At 36.7% G+C, this 12,014-nt stretch overlaps 1 protein-coding gene across 3 annotated transcripts; it reads left to right on the top strand.

The window, feature by feature from the left end:
* The first annotated feature begins 53 nt into the window (after positions 1 to 53).
* On the top strand, positions 54 to 11,101 carry ANKRA2 (ankyrin repeat family A member 2). Of its 3 annotated transcripts, none has more exons than XM_057741185.1 (9): positions 54 to 557; positions 2,970 to 3,362; positions 3,983 to 4,141; positions 6,146 to 6,211; positions 8,371 to 8,468; positions 8,947 to 9,072; positions 9,368 to 9,434; positions 9,925 to 10,005; positions 10,576 to 11,101. In XM_057741185.1, the coding sequence occupies exons 2-9, from the start codon at positions 3,074 to 3,076 to the stop codon at positions 10,629 to 10,631; spliced, it is 942 nt and encodes a 313-aa protein (XP_057597168.1). In that variant the 5' UTR covers positions 54 to 557; positions 2,970 to 3,073; the 3' UTR covers positions 10,632 to 11,101. The 3 variants fall into 3 exon arrangements, with proteins under 3 accessions (XP_057597168.1, XP_057597177.1, XP_057597184.1); XM_057741194.1 differs by having other exon boundaries at positions 54 to 339; XM_057741201.1 differs by having other exon boundaries at positions 83 to 202.
* Positions 11,102 to 12,014: the final 913 nt, after the last annotated feature.

The raw sequence follows: 12,014 nt of genomic DNA on the forward strand, positions 1-12,014 counted from the left end.
CACGCAGCCCGAGGGACGCGGGGGCGGGGCCGCTGGGCGGGACGATGGAGAGGAGGCGTGGCCGGAGGGCGAGACCGAGGCCTGGCGCTAGTGACCCAGATCTGCAGCTTGAAGTGATGCTCCAGTCTCCGTAGTACTGGGGCAGGAAGGATCGCGCAGCGCAGCGGCGGGAAAATACCTGCACGTCCTCTCGGCTGCAACGGTGCGGAACGTTTTTTTGGCCGGAAACTGAAAGACGATATCGGAAGTGACGTCGCGGTCAAAACAAGCCGGGCCTGGGGGCCCTGCAGTGAGTCTGGCCGCAGATGGAAAGGCCCGCTTCGCTGTGGGCTGTCGGAGGTGGGCGCCAGGCCCTGCGCTCCCACACGGTCGGCCTCCGGCCCCTGTCCCCGGGGCCAGCCCGCTGCGGTTGAGCCAGGGTTTCCGCCCGGCGTACCGGAGCCGCGCAGGGATTGCTCGGGCGGAGCTGGCGGGTGGCGACAGAGCGGACGTCCCTGCCTGCAACAGTCTCCCCTCCAGCGGGCTCCTGTCCGGGGACGCTGGGACACCTGTCGCCTGTGAGGCATCATTCATTTTCATAGCGCCTTCCTTTCCCTGTAGGGCAACTCCAGGATGAGGAAGAACCGGAGGGCTGCTGTTATCAGCCTCCGCTGTGGATTAACCCAGTGGCCCGTTTTATTTCGTTAGGGTCTCTCTCCCTTTATCCCTGGGCTCTGACAGGTTGAGGCGATCCTAGCTATCCTTGGCCTTATCTCTGTTTCTCACCCCTCCCCCTCATCATCTTTTCCCCCCCCTTCTTGTACTTCAAAATTACGGCTTAACCGGTCAGCGTTGCTTTTCCTCTCTAGAGTGGCGCCAAGTTAAGCGTTCTGTTTCCACTCCCTCCTCCCCCGAGTACATTTGCTCTTCCTCTCTCAGGCTGGTAATTCCGTCGGTAAACGCTGATTTGGAACATGGAAGATGTTTAGAATTGGAAAGAATATTAGAGATGCCTATTTCAACCATCTTCATCTTATCTGAATAAAACGTGTTTCAGGAAACGTATATGGTGTATCTGTCCAGGGTTGCACTGCTAGTTGGTAGTGATGTTGGGAATGGAAAGCCAGATCTAGTCAGCAGATGTTTGTTGAGCACCTTGCATGCTCATTTAGGATGGAAAAGAATATGAACCTTTGTTAAGGTTTAGATCAGAAAATATTTATGGAGTACCTGATAGAACCAAGCACTGTTTTGTGTGCAAAAATTAGTAAGAATGCCTCCCCCCTCCATCCTAGAGGAGTTCTCAGTTTATCAGGAGTTTAAATGGAAATTTTCAAGAGAATGATAAATGCTAAAATAAAGTTATATGCGGGTGCTGAGCGAGCTCAGGGGAGTTGCACTTCGCCCAACTCTGGGTAGGAGTCTGTGGGAGATGGCTCTTCCCTCAGGAAACAGTTCATATCTTATATCTTTTTAAAGATCTTTGTGTTGCACTTCTATCTCCATTTGAATCACAACTTATTTTCTGTTCTGGTTTTTTTACCTTTTGCTAAAGTGTATTGACTCTGTTGCTTGTTAACTTTATTATTATTATTATTATTATTATTATTTCTTCAACTCTTTCTCCCTTTGAAGTCTTGGATTAGTTTAGTGCTGCTTTTTCTTGTAACAAACAGGGTGATGGAGTCATGAGCTCCCTTTTTCTCTTCTCCACGGTAGACATGATTACCTGCCCTGACTACTCAAAGGATTATTATAAATATCAATCTTGGAAGATGTTTTAAAATTGTAGACAATGGTTATCTGTAAATGTATGATTTGCCAACCTTTGCTCCACTGTGATCCTAATGCACTTTTCTCTTTTAGTTCCAATTAATTACAATTTTAAAAACACTCTGTACCCTCAAAATTTCTGAGGCAGTAAGCCCTAACGTGAAAAAATTAACTGGATGCTATTAATTTTCCTCTTGTCTCAGCGACTATATATCTAAGACAGTTATATATCTTGAGTTCTTCCTTTTTTTAGAAACAATTTTAGGTACAATATTGAAAGTTCTCTTGAAATTATATTAAGGTCTGTAGGAAAGTGCCAGTGATTACCTTAACTGAAAATTTCATTTTAAAACAATAGTAAATGATTCAATAACAGGTATGCTTCTAACCTGTGTTTTGAGAGTTCGCATTTATTGAGTTCATGTCTTGACAATCTATATTTGGAAAAAATCAGTAATTCTTATCTATTAATAGTTACTACAAAGATTGGGAGCAAAAATTATACTTAGATCTTAATGTCCTAGAGATGCTAAAGCAAAGGAAGCAATCCATAATATATATATTTTACTTTTCATAAAAACCTGTATTAAGTTGCTAACACTTGATCCGAACAAAAACATTAATAAGTATGTCTTCAGTTCATCATAACCAAAACTTTGTAAAGCCTTTCAGTATCCAAGAATCATGGATATTGTAGATACTGATAGACTTGGGTACAACATGAGATCTATCTTTTCTTAAATTCAAACCGAGAACCACTTATAAACAACATGTTAAAAATTAACCTCAGATTAGAGGTTAAAGTTCTTACATGAAAGTTTATTTTTGTTGTTAGCCTGATTTTTTTAAAAATCCATTTGGCAATATTCAGAAATAGGAAAGGGGAGAAAAGGATAAGTAGAATTTGTTGGGACCTAGTGATGGAGGTGAGAATGTTACTGTATTTCATCTGGTCTTTGCCAGGATCCTGTGAGGTTACTGGTGTATCCCCATTTTACCAGTGAGACTGAGGCTTAGAGAAGTTGAGGAACTTGTATAGATTCATACTGCTAATGAATGGTGAAGCTTGGATTCAGACCCAGGTTTTTCTACCTCCAAACATTGTATGCTTTCTGTTATGTATAGGTGCTTATAAGTACACTGTGTGCATACATGATTGAAAATGGTTATTTTGTATACATTAAGTTGATATAGTACTTGTAATTTTTTTCTTTCAGATGTTTTAAAATCCAAATTTGCAGAATACACTGTATGCCGTTCTTATAAAACCAAGAGGAAATCATGAAGAAATGTTTTAATTATTGAAACTATAGTTGAAATCATGGCTACATCAGCAAATCTGGATATTGGAGCCCAGCTGATAGTAGAAGAGTGTCCCAGCAGTTACAGTCTAACCGGCATGCCAGACATTAAAATAGAACATCAGCTGGACTCAAATGCAGAAGAAGGATCAGCTCAGGGTGTTGCCATGGGAATGAAATTCCTACTGCCTAACCGATTTGATATGAATGTCTGTTCTCGGTTTGTGAAGTCCTTAAATGAAGAGGAGAGTAAACATATTCAAGATCAGGTTAACTCTGACCTGGAGGTGGCATCTGTCCTATTTAAAGGTTGAAAGTTATGGTATAAATATCTGCATTTGTTTTGCTTTTGTTTCTTTATTTTTCTCTTTTCTAATCATGAGATTTTGAGTTTGGTAAGAGTTTGGAAGTCATCTTTTAATATGATTTTCCTAGAACCTCATAGAAACCAAAATTAAATAATTTCATGTTATATAACGTCCATAGTACACATTGATTTTTTTTATTTCTTCCTTGACCTTTGCTTATTTACAAATTTTCTAAGAAGACTTATTATTGTACCTTTTAAAATTATAGGAGAAAAAAATTATCCATGCCTTTTATAAATGAATTAACTCCATGAATATGTGGTTGGTGTTGGCTTCCTATGCTTTAATGCAGTGAAATCTGTCATATTGTAGATTTATAACAATCTATTGAATAAAAACAAAACCCTAATCTCTGGATAAAATTGCTCAAGATTAATATTGATTTTTTTTCTGGAACTTTTACAAGTACAGATTTTTTATGGCAAAAGTAATATCACTTGAGAACCAGTTGAAGATGTTATATATCTTGTATTTCTCTTTTAATGTAAACATTGATATAGAACTTTGAAATGCTTTGTTGTTAAAATATTGTTTTAATGTGTTTAACTTAATTTTACTTAGCTGAATGCAATATCCATACATCTCCTTCTCCGGGTATTCAAGTAAGGCATGTCTACACTCCCTCTACAACAAAGCACTTCTCACCCATAAAACAGTCAACTACTTTAACCAACAAACACAGAGGAAATGAGGTCTCAACCACACCTCTGTTAGCAAATTGTAAGTATTTCCCAGTGATGTGTTAAAATATTGTTATTACTAATGTAATGGTTTCAGGAGTTTGGCTTTGAAACAGTATTTTTATTAAATGCATATGCTATTTTGGAAAGCTTAAGTGATACCCTAATAGGTTTAGTAATTTAAAACTCTTTCACGTATTATTGTATATTCAAATAGTCCACGTTTTTATGTTTCTCTTTTGAGAACAAATACAGGTTGAAATATTAATTCTTAAAACCTTCACAGTTTTACTATAAAAACAATGAGTTATTCTGAACTTTGTGCAAAACAAGACATTGTGAGTGTTTTTGTGTTCTTGGAGTGCATTTTACTCATCAACTAGATAACTGATCAAGTGATTTGTAGTAAAAGCTGAGCAATGTCTACTATAATTTTAAATTTGAATATAATAATGTGATATGAAACCTCCTTTAAAAACTTTGAATTTACATTTTTTTAATGTAGAATTATTCTGGAAGAAATAAAATGAAGGTTTTCTCTATAAACTAGAAAATATTCTATATAGTATGGGTTTCTAAATGAGAGGAAACCAGTTGGCAATTTGATGTTAGGAACTATATTTGAGAATATAATGTAAATGCATCTATATTCTAAAGCATGGTGAAATGTACGTTTTTACTTTGGAAACACTATCTCCCTCTTGATTTTGAACTGTATGCTGTAGCAGGTAAGTCAGGAGGAGTTCATGAGTCCAACTCCACCTAAATGCCATTTCTGTTTATTTATGTAAATTAGTATATGCCTCCCAATGCTTCCCTTTCTGTATTAAAGCCACCCAGTCATATCATCCTAAGTCAAGGATCAACTGATACTGATTTTTAAGATGTACTGTCACAGAACAGTACATGTTTGGCTTTGTTTTAAAATGAAGAATTTGTCTTAAAATATTCCAACCATAGAATTTTTTTTTTTGCAATGCCGCAGTCGTTTTATGGGATCCTAGTTCCCCAACCAGGGATTGAACCCGGGCCCCCCCGCAGTGAACGCACCGAGTCTTAACCACTGGACCACCAGGGAATTCCCCAACCATAGAATTTTTGAGCTTAAAAAGACTAGAGATCATGTGGTTCACATTCTTCATGCTGCAGACAAAAACGTTTAATCAGGTCTCCAGGGTCACACAGCTAATTAGCCACAAATAGGTCTGTACTCAAGAATTTGCTCTCAAAGCTGGTTTTTCACGTACTACCTCAGTCCTCCTGAAGTTGCAAATCTACTTCCCGGCCTGCTGCTCACCTTTCGATTTTTGTTCACAGCACCTCTTGCCCCACATAGGGTTTTTTGTTTGGTTTTGTTTTGCTTGGTTTTTGTTTTTTTGGCAGAGGTTTAATTTTTATCCACCAGGCACTGCTCCTCCGGGTGCAGGGAGTTTGCCCCTCGCTGTGTAAGGCCTCCTGCTCCGTCTGCGTTACAGGAACTTTACCGCTATATCTTCTAGAACGTGACTTACTGACTCCACCTCATGTTTACTTTCAGTGTTTATTTTTATATACGGCACATAGTAAACTTTGTTAACTCAAAAAAAAAAAAAAAGAAAAAAAATACCCATGGATTCTTGAAATGATGATATTTGGGACTTAAAAGAATTCATAAAAAATAAGAGTCTTTTAGACCCAAATTCCTTATACTTCCTTATAAGTTTGGATAAATAGATACCATTTTAAAAATTAAGTACCTAAACCGTTTCTTTAATTGAAAAGATCAGTAGCAATTTGCATTGTTAATAACCAAACAATTTGTGTATTCATTGATAATAATACTTTGCAGATGTCAGAATTACCTTAAGCATATGAGTCAGTTCTTAGACTCATATGTTTAAGGTAATTCTGACATCTGCAAATGTTAGGCTATATTTTAAGTTAGATTTTTTTAAACAGTAAAATGATAGTTTGTGTTTTGGAAAAGAAAATTGCTACACAAACAATGAAATGATAAAAATATACCCTACAGATACACGTGAAACTTTTCATGGTATTCTTTCAGCTTTGTCTGTTCACCAGTTGGCTGCTCAGGGAGAGATGCTCTACCTGGCTACTCGTATCGAACAAGGTACTAGCCTATTTTTAAAAATGTATTTAAAATAAATTTAATAGGATTTATTAGATTTGTTATTGTTTTATTTTTATACAAGAAAGTATATGGGGGGGACTCGAGGGGGGGGAGTCAAGGAAGGGAGGGAATACGGGGATATGTGTATAAAAACAGATGATTGAACTTGGTGTACCCCCCCAAAAAAAAAAAAAAAAAAACCTGAATAAAATTACCTACACATTTAAAAAAAAAAAGAAAGAAAGTATAAAGACAAAAAAAATAGTTGTATAATCTCACCAGGCAGATAACCCAATAGATACTTTAAAAAAAGAATAGTATTATAAGGTATAAAAGTTACAGCTTTCCTTGCTACCCTAGGCTTTTCTCCAAAAGCAAGCATTATAAGTTTCTTATATTTTCAGAAGTCTTTTCTGGAAAATATTTCTATTTCTATTTGAGGCTATATGTGAGAATATGTATGTGCTTTTTTTTTATTTACACAAGAGAGAAAATATACACACTGCATTGCACTTTACTTTTTTCACTTAAATTTTGAGATCTTTCCATGTAAGTACATAATCTATTTCATTCTTTTTAATAGGCCTGTGATTTTGCATTGTATTGCATATGCATATTCTATGTTTTTTATTTTTTAACTAGTCCCCCTGGGGGTAGTTGATTCCAGTTTGTTTCTATTTAATAGCAATATTGTTGGCATTCTTTTAAAAGTATATCCACAGGGTAAATTCCTACAAGTATATTTGCTGAGTCAAAAAGTATATGAATTTTTATTTCCATATATGTTGCCAGATGTTTGCCTTGTCCTTACGCCAGAGTTAGAGTTTCTACTTCACTTTACCCTCATTGACACAGAATGTTATCAGACTTTAATCTTCGCTAATCTTATGGGTGAAAAATGGTATTTCATACTGGTTTTGTTTGCCTTTCTAAAATTATGATCTGTTTGAATTTCTTTTTGTGTGAACTGCTTGTTTTATATTGATTTATATGAACTCTTACCTAAGTTAGAGAAGTTCACTTTTTGTTTGCGTTGCATGTATTTTTTTTCCCAGTTTGCATTTTTCCTTTGACTTTATGATGTTTTCAAACACAGGCTCAACATTTTTAAGAGGTAGATTTATTTTTTTCCTTGTGACTTCTGAGTTTTATATCTTGCTTAGAAAAGATTTCCTACTCCAAGATTATAAATAAATTCACTCATGCCTTATTCTAGAACTTCTATGGTTTCCTTTTTTACATTTCAATCTTTGACCCATGTGGAATATGTTTTGGTGTAATGAGGTAAAGATGGAACTTTACTTTTATTTTCATTTTTCAAAAAGTTAGCCAATTGTCCCAACATCAGTTGAATGCAGGGCATATGATTAAAGTGTTTTTTTTTTTAATCATGTCATTCTTTTATAAGAAAGACTTACTTCATTGTTATATTCCTGTTTGTTTATAAACATTTGAAGGTTTTATTCTCAGCCTACTAAATAAATTTAGGGAAAAAACTGTGGACTTTATACCTAGTAGACTGAATCTAGGGAACAAAATGGGTTTTGAGGTAGAATTGCATAGAGCTGTGTTTCAGATTCAGTCTTCATTCACATTACATTATATTAGCAAACCACCAAAAACTTAAGAAACTCAAAGGTGGCACTATTGGCTAGAGAGTAAAAATAGCTTTAATAAGATTTTGGACTTTTTATAATATATGTTTATGTAATGCTAAGGGCTATCATATAACCTTATTTTTATTGTGATCCTCCCAGCTGTACATTGAGATAAGCAAGGTATTATTCTGGATGTTGGGGAAGTTAAATGACATGCCCAGAATCACACTGCTGGAAAGTGACAGTCAGGATTCAGACTCTGGTCTCCTGCTTCTGAGTCCAGTGTTCTGTGGACTGCCCTGTACCTACCATTATGTTGTGTCTGGTAGGTTGTACTTTAAATAATACACTATTTGAGCTCAGCTATGTACATTGAGGCACAGTTTAATACATTCAGACTGCAACTTGCAAAAACGCAACAGCACGTCAGTGAACGCAGGTCAGCACCATGTGAACCTCATTGAGTAAAATAGTCACCTTTTCAGAATGCCAGTATTTTCATAGCGATATTCATATGTGGTTGTTAAATTAGATCACAAAAATTGCTTTTCTTTTAAATAGAAAATGTTATCAATCACACGGACGAAGAAGGATTTACTCCTCTGATGTGGGCTGCAGCACACGGGCAGATAGCTGTGGTAGAGTTTCTACTTCAGAATGTAAGGAAAATGCCTCAGAAAATGTATATGTGCGGTTACTCAAGTTCAGTGAAGTGCTTAGTAAAGTTTTTATATCTCCAGCCAGCTGGATGTAATGGTAGAGGATCCAAAAAAGGTTTACATGCTCTTCCTATTCTTGTGGAACTTGGATCTAGTTGAGCAGGCAAGCCTAGTCCTACGTGAAGCCCTGAGAGAGACGAGAATGCCCAGCCCCAGCTCAGCGTGATGGGAGAAGCTTCTTGGAGAAGATGTAATTTGACTCCAAAGTGACAAGATAATTAGGAGTGAGGTAGAGGGAGGAAGGAAGGCCCTCAGACAACCTTGGTAACAGAGCATCCAGGAGTAGAAGTTTGTGTTCTTTCTTTATTAACCCCAGAACATTACCTGACCTAAGTGTTGAACTGTGATTATTATTGACAGAAGTAATAATATTCTTGTTTTCATAAGCTTGTTTTCATATCTCCACTTCTTACTCCAGGGCGCTGATCCTCAGCTTTTAGGAAAAGGTCGAGAAAGTGCACTGTCGTTAGCCTGTAGTAAGGGCTACACAGACATTGTCAAAATGCTGCTGGATTGTGGAGTTGATGTAAATGAATATGATTGGGTGAGTCTATAATACTGATTTTTAAATTACTGGAACAAACTCTAGAATTTATTTGGTTTGGGGAGACATAATAAGCTTTATTAAATCCTTAGAAGAATAATTAATTACCTTAGTTAATTAAACTCATGGGAGAAAAAAGTTAATGTCCTAAACTCAATTATTAGCTCTGATTTAAGTATTCTTCACAAAATATTAACATTACCTTAAACTACTTTTACAGGTCCAGTTCACAGGAGCATTAAATTATTTGAATCTCGCTCACCTTGAAAAACTAAATCACTTTTTCGTTTTGCAGAATGGAGGGACACCTTTGCTTTATGCCGTACATGGAAATCATGTGAAATGTGTAAAAATGCTCTTAGGTAAGCAGATAAAATTGGAAATATTTAGAAAATGCCACATGAAGACAGTATTTTTTACAAGCTGGCCTCAGGAGAATTGTGAACTATTATTAAATATGTTATTCACCCCCTGAGCACCTGGTTCCCGTGTAAAAACCACAGCTCCATCACATGGCACGCCTGCGATCACAGCATCTGTTCTTGTTGCTTTCCTTTTAGGGATCACATGTGAATCCACGGCTCTTTTCTCTACCCACGATGTCTTTAAGCCTGAGCTCTGTCTGTAGTGGTGTGTTAGTTTCATTTGCTCTGGAGGATGCCTCTGTGTTTGAAGTGTCTTCCCTCTGACCCACCAGAGTGAATTCTGTGCCCTCTGTGTACTCTGTACTTTGTCAGACCATCCTGAAAATGCCTTGCTGAAAATCTATCCTGCTATTTGTACGAGCCAGTAATTAGACAGACATATCCATATTTTCATTTTGTTTATGTAAATTTTTCTATTTGGGTACAGAAAATGGAGCTGACCCAACAATTGAAACTGACTCTGGATATAATTCTATGGATCTAGCTGTAGCCTTGGGCTATAGAAGTGGTAAGTGTTTTACAACTCTCAGGTTTCATTTTAGTGAAGCTCTCTAATAATACAAACCAGTGGTCCAAACTATTCTCATCACTTGCAGTTATAGAACATGCATGTTATCCTGACTCCTGACATATACTTTCAACTATGGGAAAAATCAACAGATTCCTACAAAGTCTAGAAATGAGTTTGTTACTGTTACTTTTCACCAACCCAAATAATTAGTTGCTGGAGGATGAGTGCATACCTATTTACACGATGTGTTTAACATTTCATAGCAAACCACTTATAAAATGCTTTATAGTTGCCCTTTCTCTGTTCCTTAGAACAACCTTGTACTCTGGACTCTCCTTCAGTTGCAAAATTTAGAAATCAGGAGCAGAAAACCCAGTAACTTGGACAATGAATAGTCACTGACAGACTAAGTTTTAAGTATTGCATTGTAATCTTATCACCCTCAGACTATGATTACATCCTAAATAGAAATTATTTTCGGAAAAAGTTGGTGGTGTTAAGTTGAATTTGATAGTTTTTAAAATTTTGCAGTCAGCGTGCTGTGTGTTGATCACCTGTCTGTTCCAGTTCAACAGGTTATTGAGTCACATTTACTGAAACTGCTTCAGAACATCAAGGAGTAGATGTAAGCGTCAGAAAGTGCAGTCTGCCCTTCTGTTTACTTTTGGCCCTTATAAACGATAATTCTGTTTACTTATAAATTTTTACCTCAGTTGCAATATTTACTGGTTTTTAGTAAATTTTAATAAATATTCCTCTGAGTAATTCACTGGTTTATAAGAAGATTAATGTTGATGCTTTTTTTATAAATGTGTTTTACTGCATATTTAAACTTATAAATGAATGTTTCGTGGCATGTAAATGTCTATGCTACAGATAGTTATCTGTGTTTGTATCAAGTGCTGTAATTTAACATTTTCAGAAATTATTCTGCCCTGTTCATCCCCACTCTTATATATTAACTCATTGACTTTATATAGAGTTTGCTATAAATCCATAGGGAAAAAAAATTTGTTATTATTGAATTTAAAAATGCACAGTGTGATTGTTTACAGAATGATGTTATAAATGAATAAAGTACTTTTTTCTGTTAGTTTGCATGCAGGTTTTTTATTTAGTTATGTAAGATTATTAAGGGGTTTCTTTAGGATTTTTAGTTTAACCCTTCTGTCCTGCCAGGATAATCCATTAGATCAAACAATCTAATTAAAATAAATTAAATGTTAATTAGTCAAGAAAGACATTGTCATTTCTAGAAGTATGTTGAGAATATTTTTCTCTTACGAATAAGCTTTTCAGTAGGAAAAGTCCTCTGTGAAAGAGAACTCATTTCTTCTATAAAAGTCAGATGCTCTTTAATTCCACGAAAGGAGCACTGTAAACTTGTGCTACACCAACATCTGGAAGAGAGAGCCATGACCTAGAAGTTGATGTGACCACTGAGTGTGGGACTTGGGTTAAATCACTTCCTCTGGAAACTAGGTGTGATATCAGTTATGATACTTGGGTTGTAAGCCACATAAACTTGATCTCGCTCATTTAAGCAAAAAGGAATTAATGGAAAGACACAGAATGGAAGGAAAAGCTGAAGAAGCAGGCAATACCAAGGGATGAAACTAGGCCAGGGATCTCAATCAGGAAGGTACGGCCAGTCATTTTGGATGCTGCTTTGGTAATGCTTAAATCCCTTGTTTATCATTCTGCTCAGAATTAAGTTTTCCAGGAGGCAGAGCTCTCTTTAGCATGGGATATAAATGTACCACACTGTATGAAGTTGAGGGGAGAAAGGGGATGACTGGTTAATACCCACCATTGCCCCCAGACCACTTGGAAGGCAGGCGGCCTAAAGGAAAACCATGGGAAGAAAAAAACGATACATGTTCACTCCAAAGGCAAACTAAATCATACGCGAAAATAGTATCACTAGTGCTTCACCCCTTGTCAGGCATATGCTTTAAAACGATTTTACCTGATACTATTCACCCTTCCAGTTGATTCCTTTTCTT

Source organism: Hippopotamus amphibius, chromosome 1 (assembly GCF_030028045.1).
Source record: "Hippopotamus amphibius kiboko isolate mHipAmp2 chromosome 1, mHipAmp2.hap2, whole genome shotgun sequence".
In the NCBI taxonomy this organism is placed as follows: domain Eukaryota; kingdom Metazoa; phylum Chordata; class Mammalia; order Artiodactyla; family Hippopotamidae; genus Hippopotamus; species Hippopotamus amphibius.